Source organism: Littorina saxatilis, linkage group LG15 (assembly GCF_037325665.1).
Source record: "Littorina saxatilis isolate snail1 linkage group LG15, US_GU_Lsax_2.0, whole genome shotgun sequence".
Taxonomy (NCBI): domain Eukaryota; kingdom Metazoa; phylum Mollusca; class Gastropoda; order Littorinimorpha; family Littorinidae; genus Littorina; species Littorina saxatilis.
Genome location: NC_090259.1, coordinates 42495394 through 42518864, shown reverse-complemented (window position 1 = coordinate 42518864; position 23471 = coordinate 42495394). Strand labels below are relative to the sequence as shown.

General features: G+C 42.4%; 1 protein-coding gene across 8 annotated transcripts in view; it reads right to left on the bottom strand.

The window, feature by feature from the left end:
* Nucleotides 1-1960: 1960 nt before the first annotated feature.
* The window catches only part of LOC138949369 (spectrin alpha chain-like), a 90524-nt gene continuing 69013 nt past the window's right edge, over nt 1961-23471 (bottom strand). For 5 of the 8 annotated variants that reach the window (XM_070321180.1, XM_070321179.1, XM_070321183.1 and 2 more), the window contains 14 exons: nt 21770-21929; nt 20070-20146; nt 18526-18662; nt 16893-17082; nt 16046-16225; nt 15325-15437; nt 14684-14701; nt 10736-10790; nt 9526-9620; nt 7321-7422; nt 6595-6648; nt 5733-5879; nt 4728-4875; nt 1961-3765 (listed from right to left, as the gene is read on the bottom strand). In XM_070321180.1, the coding sequence (XP_070177281.1) occupies nt 3640-3765; nt 4728-4875; nt 5733-5879; nt 6595-6648; nt 7321-7422; nt 9526-9620; nt 10736-10790; nt 14684-14701; nt 15325-15437; nt 16046-16225; nt 16893-17082; nt 18526-18662; nt 20070-20146; nt 21770-21929 (1602 nt within the window). In that variant the 3' untranslated portion in view covers nt 1961-3639. The remainder of the gene's footprint in view (nt 3766-4727; nt 4876-5732; nt 5880-6594; nt 6649-7320; nt 7423-9525; nt 9621-10735; nt 10791-14683; nt 14702-15324; nt 15438-16045; nt 16226-16892; nt 17083-18525; nt 18663-20069; nt 20147-21769; nt 21930-23471) is intronic. The other 3 variants (XM_070321182.1, XM_070321184.1, XM_070321186.1) reach the window with 1 other exon arrangement.

Genomic DNA, 23471 nt, shown 5'->3' with positions numbered 1-23471 from the left:
ATAGTAGGGAGAGTTTTCTTGGAAGGAAATATAGGTGAAACGACTGGTAAGGCAGAAATAAGACAAAAGAAGAGAAGTACAGGGGTGGGGTAGCTCTGTGGAAACACTCCCGCCGCGTGAAGGCGACTTCTCAGTGCAGTTTAAAGCTAGCAGCAACAAACTGGTCGTGCTTCCGGAGGTGAGGTGCGTACATGCGAGTTTTGGGTGTAACTTCATCAGCCATCTGCACTTCTTTTACAAGCCACAATGAGTGATGACACACTGTCTCTGAATTTTCACATAAAGTTGACCAATGACCATCCCAGCCCAAATTGGAACTTGTGATCTGCAGATCATAAGTCTGGGCCTCAACCAGCTGAGCTATACCTTGGTTGATTTGCACTTTAGTAGGTTGCATATTCTGACTAAAAGTCAAAGTGGAGGAAGTCATGACATGCTAATACATAAGCCTACATGTATTCTTAAGTGCGTGGAGCCAATTGGTGGGACACTATAGAAAAGTTATTTATTATCATTATTATTATTTGTATCATTATAGTTATAATAATTTATTCTTATTCTTGTCATTCACAGTCTTACATTGTCAGTCTGGGCAGCGAGACGAATGATGCTGTCTTCTTCAGGTTTTCCTTTCCTACGTCAGGGACCTATATTTAGATATATAGGTCTATGCCTACGTACAGCTGGCAGCAGTGGGAGACAGCAGCTCGCATCAGCACCACTTATATTCATATACCAGTTTGTGTTCGTTTGTTTATGGGCTGAAACTTCCAAGGCTTTTACGTGTATGACTGTTTTTACCCTGCCAATGCCATTCAGGCAGCCATACACCGCTTTCGGGGGAAGCATGCTGGGTGTTTTTGTGTTTCTATAACTCACCGCACTCTGGCATGGATTACAGGATCTTTTCCATGCGCACTTGGTCTTGTGCTTGCGTGGACACATGAAGGGGGATAAGGCACTAGCAGGTCTGCACATTAGTTGACCTGGGAGATTGGACAAATCTCCACCCTTAACCCACCAGGAGGCCGCGACTGGGACTTTGAACTTATGACCTTCCGATTAGGAGACCGAAGTCTTATTCACTAGGTCACAGCGCCCGTCTGTAGTTACCAGTAATGAATGCAGTATCATCTACTGAAAGTATCATTACCCGGCTTGCCTTCGAAGAAAAGGCAGTAGAGTACGTAGTATGCAAAGTGGACTCTCATAGAACCGTGTACAGTTGATCCTCCCTTTTAAGACTCCCCAATTTAAGACTCCCTCCCTTTAAGACTCCCCAATTTAAGACTCCCTCCCCTTTAAGACTCCCTCCCTTTAAGACTCCCCAATTTAAGACTCCCTCCCCTTTAAGACTCCCCAATTTAAGACTCCCTCCCCTTTAAGACTCCCTCCCTTTAAGACTCCCCAATTTAAGACTCCCTCCCCTTTAAGACTCCCTCTCTTTAAGACCCCCCAATTTAAGACTCCCTCCCTTTAAGATTCCCCAATTTAAGACTCCCTCCCTTTTAAGACCCCCAATTTAAGACTCTCTCCCCCTTAAGACCTTGCTTTTTCAGATTTTCTGTTAAAAACCTCTGTAAATGTACCCCCATTTTGTGACTCCTTCCTTTTTAAGACTTGACTTTCTCAGATTTGTTTAGGTCTTAAAAAAGAGGTTCCACTGTACAAACACAGGACACTTAAGCACAGGAGTGGAGTGTGGTCATTTCATATAAACCACCGATTTAAAAAAAATTATTTTTGTTATCAATAGAATAGAGAGATGCAGACTTCTGTCTTAGCAACAGAATTCAGGTAATTATTATGATTTATCTTCAGCTAAAATTGACTATGCACAAACATTTCCTCTCTCTCTTTTACACACACACCACACCACACCACACCACACCACACCGCACCGCACAGCACAACACACACTCTCTCTCCCTCTCAAAAACTCCAAACACCAACATCATCACAAAATTAAATGCAAGCGTTTATTCAAAATTCTAACAGCATAGTAGTAAAGGAATTACCATGTAGCCACAGGGGTATTGATGAATATGTGGATTACAGTGCAAAAAGGAATAAGGTAGAGGGAAACCAGTACCTGCAATTCCCACTGAGCAAAGCTGTGTTTGAGTAAGTTGCTTGATGCATGCTTTCGGAAAAATGTATGGGCTGAAAAACCAGATGGTTGGTCCACAAAATTGCACATGACAAGCTTAATCTTAAGAAAGCGATGCTATTCTCCACACGAAATCGTAGCTGCTAAAATATCTAGCAATCGAGAGAAAAAAGGACAAGCCATATACAAATTGTAATGATTTCCCTTCGACATTCAGAAAGAGATGCTATTGTCTACAAAAAATTGTAGCTGGTCAAATGTCTAGCAATCGAGGGGAAAAAAAAGAACAAGGTATACACAATAATTTTCCTTCAACAACTTGTACATTTTCCACTTACCACTTCAGCTATTCTCTCTCTGCTAAAAATATTACCAGAAATGTTTGTGGTTTCACAAGAGAGACATGTCCTCTTCATGCAGTCTTTTTTTCCAGAAAACTATAGAGATACATTGGCTAACTGCAAAGATTCCATACAAGTCAATCAGATAATTCAAAAAGACCCTCTACAATGTTTAGCATGGACAGGAGAAAAATCAGTGTATCAAAACGATGAAGTACTTTAATGGTGAAGAGAACTTCGGTGTTTCCAGAAAGAAATGTCCACAGAAAATCACAACACTGAACAAGTATGCATAAAGTTGAAAACTGGCCACATTCAAGTTCACAACATGTATTTTGTTCAAAACATCAAACAACCAAAAAAGATGAAAATTCTACACATTGCACATATTTCACTACATCTCTTTCAAAAGCTTCCCCTACTCCGCAGAACTTTGTTTACGCTGTGTGTACTTTTTTTAGAAAAAGCAACAACCTGTCAACAAACTAAGCTTACATTTCACTAAATCAAGTCGTTTCCAAGAAAGCAACAAGCTAAGAACAAACTAGGCTTACATCTCACTAGATCAAGTCTTTTCCACGAAAGCAACAACCTGTCAACAAACTAGGCTTGTGTCTCAGTAAATCAAGTCTTTTCCACGAAAGCAACAAACTAAGAACAAACTAGGCTTATGTCTCAAGGTCTCAGTCATGAGTCTGTGCACCAAACTACCGGCGTTACGATTTCAGAATGTCATACTAAACAAAGAACAGAAGAACAAAGAGTTTTTAGCAAACCATACTCGCCTACAAGCAAGATCCCCACAAGAGAAAAACAAAAGCTTTCCACATAAACCTTTTTCCGTGGCACACCAAACTGTCACAAACCTTCACCGAATTGTTGCACACAACAGTTTTCTCCGCTCCAAACAAAACCGTCCACTTGAAGCTTGAAGTCAGCAGTTACTACAAAGCAGTGGTAGCACTTGAAAGAGGAGTAAAAAACAACTGAGATTTCAGTTTTAACCAACAAAAAAAGTACCGAATATTTAAAACAAACGCTTTCTGAATATTGTTTGCACAGTCATAGATAACAACATGGCTTCAACAGAGAAAAAAACCGCAACTGTCTCTCCAGTCCAGATTTGACAATACGAAACGTGAACAAAGAATAACAAACTAGATGCGTCTACAAGTGCACAGAGACGAGTTAGTTGACGAACAGCTGTCGAGTGAAGTCGACGAAATCGTAGGCGTCTGGTATGGCTCGCCCGGTCTTGTCTACGAACGGTTTCATGCGGCTGATGCAGTAATCTGCTTGTTCTTTTGTAAGGTTCTGAAACAGAGGAACATTTGACTGATTAGTGATTAAATCTAAACAACAAGATGACTGGGTGAAAACAAAAATGAAAAACAAAAGAAATCGGTACTCACCAACACAAATACAGCACAGACAAAGTCCAATTTTCGCCTATGGAGGCTTTTTCTACTTTTTGTTTTCTTGTGTATTTGTTGTCCTGAAGAAGCCTTCATAGGCAAAAGTTCGACTTTGTGTTGTATTTATGTTGGTGAGTACCGATTTCTTTTGTTTTTCAATTTCGAATAGTGTTTATTGGCTCACGTAAGTGTAAGCCTATGCGATGCTAACTTTTTTCTGTCTGTGCATGCGTGCGTGCGTATGTATGTATGTCTGTGGTAGAAACCTTAACATTTGAAGACGTCACACCATTTGAAGACGTCACATTATGACGTAAGAGGGTTAGACATCACGCGAAGGAATTACTGAAAGTCTCGGTCATTGTTATTTTGAGCGGGCCGAGACTATTTTTTTCTTCGAAATCGGCCATTCAGATCTAGATCTAGTGTCTCGCTTTCTTGCACAGTGTCACCTATGCCGCTTACTGTGTGTGTGTGTGTGTGTGTATGTGTGACGAAGTGATTGAGTTTGTGTTACTGTTTGTCGATTTCTTACGTGAGCCTTGAAGGCTTCGCCTCTTGTTTTTACTGACATTAGCGTGTCTTTCGTTTCTGTTTCTGCTGTACTTATATCAAAGAACACTAAAGATGTGTTTCATGCACATAGAGGTACACATAAACACATCTGCACATAATAAAACCTACACATTTGCATGTACGTACACACACACGCACACACATAGGCAGATGAACAGAGCTACAACTCACAAAAACCTTAGAAATTTCTAAATAGAACAATACATTACAGAAGACGGGAAAACAGCAGACTTACTGCGTGAATTAAACAAAACATTACAAAAGTAGAGAGAACAGCTGACTTACTGCGTAAAGTTCTTGAGCAGAGATGTAGGGTTTCTCGCCCGACGTGAGCGCTCGGAAGGCCTGCTCCACCTCCGAGCTGGACTGAACGTTCTCCGTCTCCCGGCTGATCATGAAGGCCATGTACTCTTGCAGCGACACAAAGCCGTCCCTGAAACACACAAAGTGTTAAAGTTCTCTCCCTTGTTGTCTCTTTTCGCTATTTGTCCAAGGAGCAGCTCTATGCATTTAGCCCCAAAGTATTAATTACTATCAAAGAAACTGAGGAAATGTTGAAAAATCAAATCCATCCCTGAAGCACACACACAATAAATTGTCTTTTTCTGCTATTTGTTCTGGAAGCCGCTCCATACTTCAAGCCCTGTAGTATCAATAACTATGAAAGAAAATGAGGAAATGTTGAATTATCAAAGCCATCCATGAATCACACACATTATTAAATTGTCTTTTCTGTCATTTGTCCAAGCAGCTCTATACATCAAGCCCGGTGGTGTTATTTACAAGACAGATAATGTGGACATGTTGAAAAATGTGGCAGAAAATGAACCGATTCAAATCTCCTAGCAGAGAGAGATTTGTGTTGGCAAGCTGGCAGCAAGTTTTGGATGGTTTCCACAGAGTTTTCATAAGAAGAAATGAGGTTGGGTGGTCGTATTACTTTTAGCCTAGGAGAATGTTGTATTTTGCAATGTCTGGAATGGAAAGTATGCCAAACTTAGGAGACTACACCAGTCGCATGTATAAGCGTTCAAATTCCACCAAGATGACAGGAACCAATAACCACATCTGCAAAAACTGTAAGGGTGGGTAGATCTGTATAAATATGCATTCTAAATCCACTTTTAACATGTACAATTTGATCATAGCTCAACAATCCCCACTGACCTGTTGATATGGACAAAGTACACCAAAACTGTAAGGGTGGGTAGATCCGTATTAATACGCATTCTACTCCACATAACACAGCTACACAGGCAATAGGATCATAGCACAAACCACTCCACTGACCTGTTGGGGTCGACTACGTCCAAGATGGCCTGGAACTCTGGGTCGACCTGACCTTCCTCCACCATGGGGAGGTCGTAGCCCAGCGCACGCAGGCAGGATTTGAACTCCTGGTGATCGAGCTTGCCGCTCTTGTCCTTGTCAAAGTGCCTGCAATGTGGAAGAGGTATTGTGAACAATAGTAAGGTGCTAGTGAGAACAAGACACTTGTCAACAGTGAAATACAGTGAGGTTCTTCAAGCTGCGGGTGAACTGATCACCAACCTCAGTCTTCATAGAAGTATTTGTAAAGAAGTCGAACATTGAGAAGACATGTGAAGTCGCATAAGGTGACACTACCTGCTCTCCGTATCATGTTCAAAACATGCACACATGCACGCGCACACACACACACACCTCTCTCTATCATCATCATCATCATCATCATCATCATCATCATCATCATCATCATCATCATCATCATCATCATTTTTTTATCTCTTTGCTTTGTGTGCTTGTTTGCCTCAAAGACAGATTGAAAAAAAGCCCCAGCCTTAAATCCTAATCCTTATTAAATAAAGTTCCTTTCTGTTCAGTTCCGATCTCTCTCTCACACACACACACACACACACACACACACACACACACACGCAATCACGCACTCCCACACACATGCACGCACGCACGCACACACTCATACACGCACACACACTCACACACACAAACACACACACAAACACACACACACACACACACACACACACACACACACACACACTCTCACACACACACATGAGAACAATATCTCATTATTCTTACAAACACATATAAGTGCAGAAGTATAGTGGCACCAGGCAAAGCATTAAGTAGTTAGAACGTTACTCACTTGAACATCATGCTGAACTCTCTCAGGGCATCCTCAGACACACCGCTGCGGTTTCTGTAGAGAGATAGAAAGAACAAATTAATTGACACTTTCAAGATACAGATACAAGAATGTACAAATGGACTGAAGAAGGATACAAGAATGTACAAATGGACTGAAGAAGGATACAAGAATGATTGAAGGGGTAACAAAAACACAACGCCCTTCATTAGCCTACCTTCATCGTAGCCTGTCTTGGCAAAAGAGGAAGTTGAATACTGTAACATTCGTTCGACTTCGTATCGAAACCTATGCAGATGTGACCTTGTATGCTAACAGATTAAAAATGGATTTATCGACAGGCTTTACGTTAATCATTAAGGGGTACCGCTGAACCCGATCATAACCAAATTTAAGCGAAGACTTCCATTGTAATAAAACGGGAAAAAATGTGCACCAGAATAGCTGAAGACAGACGCAGGAGCAAGTGAACATGTAGGGAGACTAAACTCACAAAAAGGATAACACAAGTTGACAATTACTAAGGGAGAAACTGACAGAAAAGAACAATAGATGGACACAGACAAACAGGGAGACAAACACAAAGAACAATAGATGGACACAGAGAGAAACTGAGAATGAGGACATCACAGATAGACAAACACGCATGGAAAGGAAATTTTTTATTGAATTTTTTTAAATTTTTCGAACAAAAACAAAACAAACACACACAAAAAGTCAGCTTACCTGGCCTCGATCTGTTGCTCCAGATTATGCTGCATTCTCATGCACAGCTGGTCAAGTTGGTCCCACTGCTGTGCCAAGCCCACTGTGCTGTGCTCCGTGTATCTGGCGGACGACACAGAATGGTTACATTTGATACAGCAGACTTCCACTAACTCGCGGTCCACTAAATCGCGAATTCCGCTATATCGCGGAGACCTCTTGGACTCCGAAAAAACCCAGGACCGACCTTTTAAAAAAAAAAATTATTTTTATTTTTATTTTTTTTACAAAATTAGTCACGTAAAGGCCAAAAAATAGTACAGATCATGACAAATTTTTCTATCATAACCACGCTACAGCAGTCCCTGCAATGTACGGCCCCCGGCGTGAGCGGCGACCTGACATGTACGGACACATTTGCTTGGCACGGAGTGTTTTCCTTCTATATTTGCCCCCCCTTAAACGGACACCTGCAAAACGTGGACGCGGACACTAATTTTCGGTCCCAACAGCAGGTCATACCTGCAATGTACGGACAGACCATCATCAAATTTTCACCACAACAAAATCGATAACAGAACAGTCCGGCTCTTGGTACAAAGGTCACAGCCGCAAAGGCGTGATGACAGTCACTGACAACTTGAGTGCACATGTACCCATCAGGAGGGGTGTAGTTTTGGTCAGGAGTGGAGTACATGCGAAGATGCCAACATGAAAATGCACTATGCTCTTTATTCTTGTCTGTTGGACGTAAACAATAGAAGCCACAGTCGATGAAGGTCCTGAGCGAAAGAGAGTGAAAAATTGACCACAGTTCTCAGCATCGCGTGTCTGTGTGTAACCTCTTTCATTGACAAGATACTCTTGTTTCCCCGCAGCCTTGACCAGTGAGTCGGTTACCTAATCTGTGAACCCTTCAGTTGTCTTGCTTTGTCAAAAGTTAGACACAGTCACCCTGGTTTTGGCTGACACCTCTCTGGCCACAGCCCCAAACAGTACATGGCTTAGGGAAGGGAGAGAGAGGGGGGGGGGGGGGGGGGGGGGAGCAGGCTAAACTCAGTGGGGTGTCTGGCGTCACTGTCAGCAGGAAGAGCATTAGAGAGAAATAGAGAGGTGTACTCTTCCACACAATTTCCAAGCATCAGGCTTAGGGTAGGCAGTGAGGGAGAGTGAGAGCGGTGTTGTGTAGTGTATTTCCGACTGAAGAGTGAAAAGTCACTGCCACATGATCGGCATGCAGTCAATGCCACGATCGGTATCGTCAAATTGGCCACGTGCCTATAGAGGTTAAGTGTCTGACCAGTCAGTATGGCCAGTCAGGCGTGCAGTTGAACACTCGAGTCCAGCTAATTGCGATCTCTGCTAGACGGTCCGGGTGGCCACAGGCGCCAATCAAGTGCTTAAACTGCGCTTCAGTCTTCTGCAATCTAGTCAGGCATGCAATTTAACACTCGAGTCCCGCTAATCGCGATCTCAGCTAGACGCCCCGGATTTTCTACAGGCGCCAACGGTGCTTCAGCTTCTTGCGTTATAGCAGGTGGCAGAAAAAGCAAACAATCAAAGAAGAAATCTACACACACACGCACGCACACACACATGCACTCACACGGCAAACGCACACACACCAACGTGACGCTCACAGGCTTTTTGTGACCAACAAGGGAAATAACCGCGTTTTTCTCGGACTCAGAAGAGAACGCGGTTTCTTCCCTTTAATTGGACCCCAAACTGCTTCGCGAATCGGATATATCGCGATCAAAAATCTTTGGACCCCAAAGACCGCGAGTTAGTGAAAGTCTGCTGTACATCAAAGGTGAGTTTGTTTTCTTGAAGATGCTTTTTTGTGTCTCAGAAGAAACGAAAGAAAATGCAAAATGTGTGAAAGACACAGAATGGTTACATTTGGATTGATCTGAGGCAAGTTTGTTTTGTTGAAGATGTTTTTTTTCGGTCTCAACATAAAAGAAGAAAATGCAAAAAGTATGCATGTAGATGACCATAGAAGAAAAGAAAATTGGTCTACGTTGAATGTTACACATGTGCTCCATTGCTCTATCAATTTTGTTTTTGTAATAACATAAATATTTCAAGCATAAAAGAAAATGCTGAGAAGAGATGTTGAGGATTAGTGTTTACCTGTTGTCCATGATAAGTCGCTCCTTGTAAAAAAAGATTTCCAGAATAATACAAAACAATAAAGACTTGTTGCAGAGTATAGTGTTTTACCTGTTGTCCAGGATAAGTCGCTCCTCCATGGCAGCTCCCAGGTCCTCAATCTTCTTCAGGTGACCCTTCTGTGCCCGCACCTCTGTGGCCTTGCGCTAAAACCACCACATTTAGGATAAGGATAAGGTTTTATATACTCCTGTGAGGTTACCCTCATGGAAATTCGGCTTCCTTTCTCACTGAGAAAAGCCAGCTGTAAAACAGTACAGCACTACCCATTTCTTTCTTTTTCCTGCAAGATGTTCAAGTACAAGACTTTATAGAGTCCTGTGAGGTTAACCTCATAGAAATTCGGGTTGCTTTCTCACCCAGGAAACTGTTTTGTGGAGACTTGCTTTCCATGAAACACAGTGAACATTCAACCAGTATTCTGCTTTTCCTGAAATATTAAATGTTCACATTTAGTTTGGCTACTGCTGATAATGTTTTTTTCTTCTGCACTCAAGAAAACAGAGTCAAAAATGAAAGACATGTGCACAGTGGAATCCCCTTTTGTGCCCCCCCCCCCCCCCCCCCCCGGCTGTTCAAAGGGCTTCATTTCTGCTACTCTAGCTTAGCTGCAGGCTATTTTTAGCACCCATCCTTTCGCCACAGCAAAGATAACACAGCAGCTAGTAGCTCTCTCAGTGCTATGCACTCAGAAGGCCGATCTCCCAGTATCCAGGTTTCCCAATTGCTTCGTTTCCGGCCGATTGATGTGGAGCACGTGATGCGCACAAAAAATATTGGCGGTCTAGAAGTGTCGTCTGCGCAATGATCGCGGCGGCATTCTTGACCGCCAAGGACGACTGCGCACGTTGTGAGACGTCATTCGTTAGACCTCAATAGATTTCCCAGTATAGCGTGGAAGCAGTTGGGTACAACAGGCAAGTGAGCTTAACAGTGTGCTGGTTGCAGCTGTTGGTAGCCAAACTATTCTCTCTGCTGGGCTATGTTTAACTCACACAAAAACACAAGCTAGGAACAGCCGTGCCCCCCCCCCCCCCCCCCCCCCCTATTTTAGGACTTGCTCCTTTTTAAGACCTTACTCTTTCATTTTGTTCGTTCATCGCCTCTGTCTGTAAATTGACCCAATTTTGAAACTCTCCTTTTTCAAGATCCAATTTTCTCAGATGTTTAAAGGTCTCAAGAGATAGGTTCTACTGTATACAATTTAAAAGAGTTAAAGAACAAAGTCTGTGTAAGAGAGAGAGTTTTGACATCAAATTACCTTGGTGGCCTCCAGCTGTTCTTCCAGAGTTCCAGATCCTTCCATCATGGCTGACCTGAAATACACACCATTCCACTTAAGTCACACTGCCAGTGACTACCTTTACATTTAAAGAAAGTGTTTACCATCCTACAGCCTGCTTAGTGTCCTTATATAATAATAATAATAATAATTCTCTTTATTTATATAGCGCCTTATCCGAAGTTCAAAGCGCTTTTATGCCGTGTGAGATGGAATTTTTTACACAATATATTACGCATTCACATCGACCAGCAAACCTCAAAGCCTGTTAGGCGAATGTTCACCTTTCGCGGCCTTTATTCCAAGTCACACGGGTATTTGATGGACATTTTTATCTATGCCTATACAATTTTGCCAGGAAAGACCCTTTTGTCAATCGTGGGATCTTTAACGTGCACACCCCAATATAGTGTACACGAAGGGACCTCGGTTTTTCGTCTCATCCGAAAGACTAGCACTTGAACCCACCATCTAGGTTAGGAAAGGGGGGAGAAAATAGCGGCTCGACCCAGGGTCGAACACGCAACCTCTCGATTCCGAGCGCAAGTGCGTTACCACTCGGCCACCCAGTCCTATAACATGAAATAAAAACAAAGGAACAAAAAAAACATAACAGGATGAAAAAAAAAGTCATACAGTGGAACCCCCCCCCCCCCCCCCTTTTTTTAAGACCCACCCTCCCCCATTTAAGACTCCCTCCCTTTAAAGCTATTAAGACCCTTTTTCCTCAGACTTGTCGTTCATACCTCTGTAAATTTACCCCCATTTCAAGACTTCCTCATTTTTAAGACCTGATTTTCTCAGATTTTTGGAGGTCTTCAAAGGGGGGTTCTATTGATCAACAAAGATGTTTTCCCAAAGACAGCTGGGTATTACATTTGTACCGGGCGGGGATGTAGCTCAGTTGGTAGCGCGCTGGATTTGTATCCAGTTGGCCGCTGACAGCGTGAGTTCGTCCCCACGTTCGGAGAGAGATTTATTTCTCAGAGTCAACTTTGTGTGCAGACTCTCCTCGGTGTCTGAACACCCCCGTGTGTACACGCAAGCACAAGACCAAGTGCTCACGAAAAAGATCCTGTAATCCATGTCAGAGTTCGGTGGGTTATAGAAACACGAAAATACCCAGCATGCTTCCAGCCCATGAACGAACAAACAAACATTTGTACCGTTCCTGGTACTTTGACCATCCAAGCTGACTACAGGCAGATAGTTCAAATATTTATCTGAAAACCTATGATCATAAACTGACCATGACTGTCATCTATAATGTTCTACAAACAGCATCTTTATGTCTCAACTTTAATATGTGGAAGAGAGAAAATAAAATAGACAATGTTCGGAACTAACTCTGTAAAGTTTGTATTGGTTGTGGAGAGTTGCTTTCCCTAGTTTCCATAGAAACAATGAGGTAAGCCTACAAGGTCAAACCAAACAGAGTTTTATTTCCGGAATTTGTCAATTCATAAAATGCAAGGACAGAATGACTTCAAATTTCAGAATTCAAAATAAAACTATGCAACACACAACTCTGTCTTAAACTTTGAGCATGTTATGCACCTTGCACTGTTGCTTTGCCAAATTCATCTTGTTCAATTTATGGGCAACATTTTACAGAGTTCATACTCGATTTTTCAATCCATGCTCTAACTTTAGTGCATTCCACAGAATTCAGATTATTAAGCTGCAACAAAAAACAAAGTTCAACTTAACACTGTCGATGTAAGTGGTGAACTAAACATAGACGAATCAGCGGCAAATCATAATCATAACTTCTAAAAGAAACGAAACAAAACTGAGAGATTATTCTGCAAAGCTGGTCATTTGTGTCACTGTTAAAGCTTAACAGATTATTACTGCCAACCAAAAAATAAACAAGTCGCGTAAGGCGAAAATACAATATTTAGTCAAGTAGCTGTCGAACTCACAGAATGAAACTGAACGCAATGCCATTGTTCAGCAAGACGGTATACTCGTAGCATCCGAGTCGTCAGTCCACCGCTCATGGCAAAGGCAGTGAAATTGACAAGAAGAGCGGGGTAGTAGTTGCGCTAAGAAGGATAGCACGCTTTTCTGTACCTCTCTTTGTTTTAACTTTCTGAGCGTGTTTTTAATCCAAACATATCATATCTATATGTTTTTGGAATCAGGAACCGACAAGGAATAAGATGAAAGTGTTTTTAAATTGATTTGGACAATTTAATTTTGATAATAATTTTTATATATTTAATTTTCAGAGCTTGTTTTTAATCCGAATATAACATATTTATATGTTTTTGGAATCAGCAAATGATGGAGAATAAGATAAACGTAAATTTGGATCGTTTTATAAATTTTTATTTTTTTTTACAATTTTCAGATTTTTAATGACCAAAGTCATTAATTAATTTTTAAGCCACCAAGCTGAAATGCAATACCGAACCCCGGGCTTCGTCGAAGATTACTTGACCAAAATTTCAACCAATTTGGTTGAAAAATGAGGGCGTGACAGTGCCGCCTCAACTTTCACGAAAAGCCGGATATGACGTCATCAAAGACATTTATCAAAAAAATGAAAAAAACGTTCGGGGATTTCATACCCAGGAACTCTCATGTCAAATTTCATAAAGATCGGTCCAGTAGTTTAGTCTGAATCGCTCTACACACACACACACACACACACACACACACACACGCACGCACGCACACACGCACGCACATACACCACGACCCTCGTTTCGATTCCCCCTCGATGTTAAAATATTTTGTCAAAACTTGACTAAATATAAAAAGAGCAGAAAATACTGTTATAAAAAGATGCAGAAAATACTGTATGATTCAGAAACTGTTACAGTTTGAAAATAAACATCTTTTGTTAATCAAGAAGCTTTCTTGCAGTGTTGTCTCTATCATGCTACCAGCCCCACCGCAAACACAAGGCTACTTCAGGCCCACACCTTATTCCAACCTTACCCCTAACCACCACCCAACCCTGGCCTGACCCCCTCCCCTACCCCCTTTCTTGAGCCACCAACCCTCTATTTTTCTTCTATTTTATTTTCTTCTTCTCTTTTTTTGTGTGTGCAGATCGCTTCACAAGTATATCACTTTACAGGACAAGACATAGATAAGGGAAAACTAAGTCACAAGAACGTACCCTCTATCAATTTTTCCTTTCTTTCTTTCTTTATTTGGTGTTTAACGTCGTTTTCAACCGCGAAGGTTATATCGCGACGGGGAAAGGGGGGGAGATGGGATAGAGCCACTTGTCAATTGTTTCTTGTTGACAAAAGCACTAATCAAAAATTTGCTCCAGGGGCTTGCAACGTAGTACAATATATTACCTTACTGGGAGAATGCAAGTTTCCAGTACAAAGGAAATTTTTCCTTTTTTTTTTTTACCACAAATCAAGGGGCAAGGGCAGCTTGGATAGAAAAAAAGGGGGCCTGCTAAATGGAGCGAGGAAGATGGGGAGGACCCTGTGGTCTTTGCTGCGAACACTCTATTCTATGGCCACTTTTTATGTAGCCTCATATCAGAGGACAGGGAGTATTAATGTACAGTTGAACCCCCTTTTTTAAGACCCACCCCCCCCCCCCCCCCCCCCAATTTAAGACTCTCTCATTTAAGACCCCGTTTTCACAGATTTTCTGTTCATAACCTCTGTAAATTTCCCCCCATTTTAAGACTCTCTCCATTTTAAGACTCCCTCCATTTTAAGACTCCCTCCATTTTAAGACCTGATTTTCTCAGATTTTTGGAGGTCTTAAAAGGGGGATTGCACTGTCCCCCTCTGTGTCCATTCTCTTCACTCTCACCACACTCCATGTCATTCTAACATGCAGAGCGTGATGTTAAAGAGGATTAATTAAATCCCACAGCATCGTCCTACGCCCACTTTGGGCTATCAACATTCCGTCCTACAGCTAAAGCACTCCATGCAATAATACCCCGCCAGAAGCCACATTCTGGAATGTCAACAGTTGATACATAAATAATAATAATAATAATAAATCACTTTTCTATAGCGCAAGTCCCGATTCACAGTTCTAAGCGCTTTACAATTCCAATAAACACCTCTCGCGCGCACACACACACACACACACACACAGAAACACACAGATACACATATACACACACACACGATATACAAATCATGACATTAGAAAATACAAGCAAACTAACCCATACATCAGAGTCATAAGAGACACACAAAGACAGAAGGAAACATAGAATACGAGACAGAACACTGAGGGGTTCAACGTTCGTGAAGCTTGATAACAAAAAGTTACCACATATTTATTGTTCAAGAATCAAATACCAGGTCAAGAACTCATAATAACTCAAGCACAAATAATATAACATCTGTGAGGGGGAGGAGAGATGGTGGAGTGAGGCCATTTTTTAAATGTATTACAAGAACTTGATGTTTTCCAAGGAAGAAGGGCCATGAGATAAGGGGGCGGGGGAGGGCATTTAAAAAATATTTATCACAAGAACTTCATGTTTTCCACGAAAGAAGGGCCATGACGAACATACTAGAAAACTGCAGAGAAAATGAAAACCACAGAGCTGTGCACCGCTGACTGACCTGGTCTCTGTGAGCCAGCCGTGGAAGGTGTTGGCCGCCTGGGCGAACTGTTTGCGCAGTTGGTCGTTCTCTTCCTGCCGCCTCTCCTCCCGCTCCAGGTCTGTGTCACGCTCCTGGGAAAATGACACACAATGTTTTTATCACTCTGGGGTTGTAAGCAACATGAAGAACACAGAAAGACATTTATAGAACCACAAAGACACACAAACATACTGTATACACGAATTTACTCACACACATTGATGCATACAAACACATACCCAACATAAATTATCAAGGATGCATGTATGATTTTGAAAATACTTTCGTTCTGAGCTACGAACACTATTGTATGATTGTTAATCTTCCTTGCTTCAGATCTTACTCTCTTTGAGTACATTGCCTGCCAGAATGCTCATCAAATCGCCTAAATTTCAACATGGCATAGTCACACGCCCCACTGCATTCTGTGCACACACACATTCTGCACACACACACACACATTCTGCATACACACACACACACACACACACACACACACACACACACACACATTCTGCACACAAACACACACACATTCTGCACATACACAAACCCAAATTCTGCACATACACTCACACACACCCACATAGGTTCTGTATCCCCCCCCCCCCCCCCCCCGACACAAGCACACACAAATACACACATTCTGTACCCCACACACTCAAACAAACACACACACACACACTATGCATCCACTCACCTTGATGATCTTCTGCAGGTTCTTCCAGGTCTCCTCCAGGGCGTCCATGGTGAACCAGGTGTAGGGGTTGGGGCCCACGTCGAAAGCCTTGATCTGCTTGTCCAGGGCCGCCAGCTGGTTGAAGTCTGCCAGGGCCGCGCTCAGAGATGCCTTGAACTGGTCGTGGGCCTCTCGCAGAGCCTGGAGTGAAAATGTTACACACAATGAGTGATGTTTTATTCAACTACATGTATATCAATGAGGATGGAGTCTCCCCCGTCAGCGCAACGGATGAGTGGCAAACATTTCATAATTATGCTGCAGGGGAATGTCTCATCGGAAGCTTTGCTCTGCTTGCGTCATTCTTTCTTTTCCAAGGTTTTGGCTGCTCCCTTTTCTTCGAAGTTCTTTAGTCTTTTCTTGCAGAGACATCTCCAAAGGGGCCTGTATCAGCGACGATTGTCAAAGGCTGTGTATTCTTCTGGAGGGGTAAATTTGGCGCAGTGCACAAAAATGCTTCAACCCGTTCCTGGACATCTATTACTGGCTGCAATGATGTCCTCTACAGAGTTGCATCTAACAGGGTCGGTGAGGTTCTCCTCAGTGTTCTCAAACCAGAAGTTGAAGAAATAGACTTCACAAAACAAACACAGAGGAGTTTAAAACTTTCGCTGAACACAAGCACACCCTCATGCGAACAATACTGTTGACACTCCTTCTAGCCTTGATGTCCTCCACAGAGTAGCATCGCACAGGGTCGGTGAGGTTAACCTCACCATTCTCAAACCAGGAGTTGAACAAATAAAATTCACAAAACAAAAACAGAGAAGTTCATAATGTTGACTGAACACAAGCACACCCCACACACCTTGATTTCCTCTACGGAGTTGCATCGCACAGGGTCGGTGAGATCCTCCTCGGCGTTCTCGAACCAGGAGTTGAAGGCGGAGGCCTTCTTGGCGAAAGTGAGGTAGAGGTCCTCGATCTGGCGGTACTGCTCCTGCAGCAACAGCAGTTTCTGGCGCCGCCCGTCAGAGTCGGCAAGCAGCTTCTGCCACCTGGTGGGAAAATGAAAACAGTGGGTGTTACAGAAGGGGCAAGTAATTTAGCTTTGAATGAAGAGAAGACATACGGTGGAACCCCCCTTTTTAGACCCCCCAATTTAAGACTTCCTCCCTTTTAGGACCCTATTTTTTCAGACTTTCTGTTCATAACCTCTGTAAAATTACCCCCATTTTAAGACTCCCTCCTTTTTTTCTTCTTCTTCTGCGTTTGTAGGCTGAAACTCCCACGTACACTACGTGTTTTTTGCACGAGTGGAATTTTACGTGTATGACCGTTTTTACCCCGCCATTTAGGCAGCCATACGCCACTTTCGGGGGAAGCATGCTGGGTATTTTCGTGTTTCTATAACCCACTGAACTCTGACATGGATTACAGGATCTTTTTCATGCGCACTTGGTCTTGTGCTTGCGCGTACACACGGGGGTGTTCGGACACCGAGGAGAGTCTGCACAAAAAGTTGACTCTTGAGAAATAAATCTCTCGCCAAACGTGGGGACGAACTGACGCTGACATCGCCCAACTGGATACAAATCCAGCGCGCTACCGACTGAGCTACATCCCCGCCCACTCCCTCATTTTCAAGACCTGATTTTCTCAGATTTGTGTAGGTCTTAAAAGGGAGGTTCCACTGTAACACAAGCAGGCTTCAAAGTTTTTACGTTGGTTGGATTGTCTCACAAGGGTAATAATGTGAGATGTGTTCACAATTAAAGTTTGTTTGTTTGTTTGTTTGTTTGTTTGTTTGTTTGCTTAACGCCCAGCCGACCACGAAGGGCCATATCAGGGCGGTCACAATTAAAGTGAAATTTGCACTGGATTGGATGGCGCCAAAGTGATCTGTCTCTGCTCTTCAACAGGAGACCAAGCTAAACAGTGTCATATCATCTCAATATAAAATATCTCTGACTCCTTCGTTTCCCTAGCTATCACCTTCAACCTAAACCACAATGGCTCCATATGCTATTAGTTTTCAATGCACTAAATAAAATTCCTGGTGGCCCGAAGAAAACAAAAAGCTCAAAGGGAGAAAAACCTCCTTCTTCTTCTTTGTTCATGGGATGCAACTCCCACGGCTTTTACGTGTATGACCGTTTTTACCCCGCCATTTAGGCAGCCATACGCCGCTTTGGGGGGATGCATGCTTGGTATATTTTTGGTTTCAATAACCCACCAAACTCTGGCATAGATTACAGGATCTTTTCCGCGCGCAGTTGGCCTTGTGCTTGCGTGTACACACGAGGATATCAAGGGGGATAAGACACTGGCAAGTCTGCCCATCAGTTGACATGGGAGATTGAAAAAATCTCCCCCTTGACCCACCAAGCGCGGCCAGGATTCGAACCCACGACCTTCCGCTTGGGAGGCCAATGTCTTATCAACAAGGCCATTGCGCTTGTCAGGGAAAAACTGCCCATGCCTGCAGTCTCAAAGCTCACCTGGCGATGACATCATTGTAACGACGCTCGATGGCCTCTGTCTGGGCGTGGCGAGCGTTGACCAGCTGGTCCTTCAGTGTGGTGATGGTCTGGATGCCCTCCTTCTCAAAGGCCTGCAGGCCCGCGTCGAAAGTTTCCTGAAATCACACCACAATTTCCATCACACCGCACTTCTTCTTTTTTTAATTTTTTTCTTCACAATTTTTTTATTCAGAAAAGGTTACATGCATGTATTGGTAGGTTCACAGTATGGGAAAGGCAATTCAGAGCATTGTGACATTAACAAAAACACATGATGTAGACAATGGCAGAAAATAAGCACTTCTTCTCCCTTCGTGGGCTGAAACTCCCACGTTCACTCATGTTTTTGCATATGTGGGTTTTTACGTGTATGACCGTTTTTACCCCGCCATTCGGGCAGCCATACGCCGCTTTCGGAGGAACACCACAGTCTAAGCTTTTGCTTGTTTGTTTTAGAATGAAATTGTCAAGCGTATGGAGCCAATCAATAAGACTCGCGGACAAAAAATCATTATTATTATAATTAATGGGTGAGAACAGCAATAACATCACTTTATCCATCCCTTTCAGAAAATGCTAACATTGTTTTCTCAAATTACAGCACAAAAAAACCCAACAAACCTCTAAGCCAACTGTTCATTTCTCCAGCCTTTCAGAAAGACACAATCAGTGTTCAGAAAGACACAGAAACCCACAATCATTGTTCAGAAAGACACAATCAGTGTTCAGAAAGACACAGTTAGTGTCAGTGTTCAGAAAGACACAATCAGTGTTCAGAAAGACACAATCAGTGTTCAGAAAGACACAATCAGTGTTCAGAGAGACACAGTTAGTGTCAGTGTTCAGAAAGACACAATCGGTGTTCAGAAAGACACAGTTAGTGTCAGTGTTCAGAAAGACACAATCAGTGTTCAGAAAGACACAATCAGTGTTCAGAAAGACACAATCAGTGTTCAGAGAGACACAGTTAGTGTCAGTGTTCAGAAAGACACAATCAGTGTTCAGAAAGACACAATCAGTGTTCAGAAAGACACAATCAGTGTTCAGAAAGACACAATCAGTGTTCAGAGAGACACAGTTAGTGTCAGTGTTCAGAAAGACACAATCAGTGTTCAGAAAGACACAGTTAGTGTCAGTGTTCAGAAAGACACAATCGGTGTTCAGAAAGACACAGTTAGTGTCAGTGTTCAGAAAGACACAATCAGTGTTCAGAAAGACACAGTTAGTGTCAGTGTTCAGAAAGACACAATCAGTGTTCAGAGAGACACAGTTAGTGTCAGTGTTCAGAAAGACACAATCAGTGTTCAGAAAGACACAGTTAGTGTCAGTGTTCAGAAAGACACAATCAGTGTTCAGAAAGACACAATCAGTGTTCAGAAAGACACAGTTAGTGTCAGTGTTCAGAAAGACACAATCAGTGTTCAGAAAGACACAGTTAGTGTCAGTGTTCAGAAAGACACAATCAGTGTTCAGAAAGACACAATCGGTGTTCAGAAAGACACAGTCCCTGTTCTCTTACTCACCTGTTTGGTAAGGAGGGTCTGTACGGAGGACAGGTCCCGCCCAAAGTCCTCCGATCTCACCTGCGTCTCTTTGTCAGCTAAAAAACACAACACCTCGCTGATAATAATAATAATAATAATAATAAAGATAGCTTATATAGCGCCGCTTCACAAATTTAACTATGCTCTTAGCGCTGTACATCGAGATATAACAATTTCAATATTATATACAAAGATGATATTATCATAATACACATTTACAAATATCACTCACGTGCATACATCCTCGTGCACACCACGCGCATACACACTCCCACTCATTAGCAAGTGCTTCCATCCCCCTGCCACTGACATAACACTGAAAAGGGTAAGAATAGCACATTTCCCGGCAGACACCCGAGTTATTCATTCGTGCAGCATAGGAAAGCATCAAGACACAAATCTCTCATTTGCTGCGATATAGGCATTATGTAGAGGTTACATGCCGAGTCTCAGTGATTATTAAAAATAATGGTCGAAGTTAGCGGATCATGAAAAATGCGAGCTTCAGCGAGCTTTTTCATGACCGCGAACTGAGACCATTATTTTTAATAATCACTGAGACGAGGTGTGTAACCTCTTTATTCCCCCTTTCTTCAGTTATTCAAAGAAAACAGGAGTTTTTGTGCGAAAGTTTGATCGAATCCGAATCACTCAACCAGTCAACCTGCGCAGGCGATCGATTAATGCGCGGTTGTATAGTTCCGTGCAAATCATTCCATTCTGTTAACACTTCTTGTCAGTTTCCCTGTTTTAGACTAAAATCAAGTACACAGATAAGCTGTTATTCTGCTGTGGCGGTAAAGGCAGATATTGTGTGTTCTGTTTATGTTTTAGTATCGCTAAAGATAATGTTCTTTCGTCAAATGGGACTAGCAGACGAACTTTTGCACCCGTGTTCCAACGTTAATTACTGTATGAAGTTCAGTTTTTTGGGGAAAATAGTGTATGAAACCGCTTTATGTTGTTTAAATTGATGAGATGTGTGCATTTGGTTGCGTGTGATCTGTTTATAAAATGAAATATTGTTGAAAACTGACCGTCGGATTGCAGTCAGTGTTGTCGAAGAAACTGCGTTAAAAGAAGGGGAACTACTCTTGTCGGCAAGAGTATGAGTTACTTGCCTTGGGAATTTGCTTGTGATGAACGGTGTGTGCACAGCAGATCTATATTCAGAAAACAACCGAACTCATGGATTTTATATGGAGATTCATGTGTTCAGGCCTGTAGTTGTTAATTTAAATGCGGTATGTTTGTATTGTTTGCTCCAGAGATGTATATTTCGTACGTATAGAGCGTTTTGAACTTTTCAGTCGCAAAAGTAGTACCAAAACAGAACAGCTTCTCAACCCATTGCACTATCGAGGATTCAGGCTGTTGCTGGCTCGTTATTTGTTTGGTTGCTGGGTCATTATCGAAAAATAACTAGCTCTACAAGTTTACAGAGGTAAAGAAGCAGAGGGGGGAATAATACCTACTTCCCCCTGCTCTGGCTTGAAAGCCAACACAAGGTTCAGAATATTGTGGTTTCAAAGACAACACAAGGTTCAGAATATCGTGGTTTGAAAGCCAACACAAGGTTCAGAATATCGTGGTTTGAAAGCCAACACAAGGTTCAGAATATCGTGGTTTCAAAGCCCACAATAGGCTCTGAAGATCTTCAAGCTATCAAGTGAACATACCGATCCAGCTGTCGACGACGTCAGTCTTCCACATGAACTGCAGGAAGGCCGAATTGTCGATCAGTCCACCACGACGCTGACTGGCCGAGCCCTCCAGATCTGCCAGCCTCTGTTCCAGTCCAGCGATGCGCTCCGTGATGCTGTCAGCATTGTGGTTGCCCTGTACATTATATTGGTAACTTGCTTCAACTCATTGTCTCCCAGGTACGGATATAGCCGTACCAACTCATATGGCTCTATCTGACCAGGTACGGATATATCCGCTCGGACTGTTAGCTTCAGTCGCTTCCTGTAACGTCGATCTAACGCCTGCATTCCAACGTGTTACTACACAGTTACTACAATTTTGAGTAACTGGCTGCAGCACAGCTGGTCTCGGCTAAAAAAAACTTGGTCAACATAGCTGGCGTACAAGTGTTAACAATCAACAAACTGTTCAATAAACAACAAAGAAGAACAACAAACAAACAAAGAATGTGTGCGTGTGTGGTGTATCCATTTATACATCGAGGGCACATTGTAAGTTGTCAATTCAAGTAAATACTGGTAATGCTTTGTATGCAAATATTTACTGGCAGCGAACAGGTTAACAATAAAGTTCTCTGCAATATGATGCTTGCTATCTGCGTTTTGGTTGCTGTGTACATTAATACAGCAATGTGAACAATGTATAACAATAAAGGTCTCTACAATGCAACACTGAATATCTGGCCACTAAGACAGTCTGAAAACTAGACAGAAACTTTTCTTTGTAAATCACACATAAAAATAATAATGTATCATTAACTGAACTGGTTTTTGAAATTACAGTGGAGTCCGGGTACAACGAATCTCAAGGGAGATACATTTTAGTTCGTTATATCAGTAATTCGCTGTAGAGTTTTCAACCCTAAATGGCCTCAAGACAAGTTTTCCCAATCACCTTCAAATGATCGTAATAATAATAATAATAATAAATGAGCATTTATATAGCGCAACATCATAACTTTACAATTATGCTCTTTGTGCTCGTCCCATCGATCTTTCCTTGGAGAGTACAATCTCTGCATGTTTTCAACAGCTTCGTAATATAATCCATAGAGAGCGGCAAACTAACAGCGGGAGGTGCATGAAAAGCATCAGTTTTCACGATAAAAGTAAAACTTTGACTCGCTCATTCACGGGACATTACTGCACTCCGGACTGTCCACAGTGTTGAGCAATTTAGGAGACTTCACTGCCTGAGGAGAGTATTGATTCAAACGAACGCGTGGTTCTATATCGCGTCACTCGGTCATGGATCGGAGAAAACAAAAAAACAGCTCCAGATTTCGAAACCATGTTTGTCAGCCATTGTTTTTAGCAAGACAGACCACATGTGCACGAGCTTCGCTGACGTACATCGCAAAATGTCACGACGTCACCACAACTTTCGGTTTTGGTTCGATCTGTTCCGTGCACCTCCCGCTGTTAGTTTGTTCAGAGTTCGCTCATCACGCGATGTGCACTTGTGTTTGTGTATTTTTGTCTTTGGAGACAATTATTGACATCAGTTCGTTGTAGCCTTGTGACTTTTAGAGACAAAACGGCTCTGGGGCGATGAAAACGTGTTTGTTAAAAGAGGCATTCGTTATGCAAATGAGTTCAAAATGTTCGATGTAGCCGGAAAGTAACAAGTAAGAAATAGAAGGCTGTCTGCCGGGAAATCAATGGCAGTTTGTTA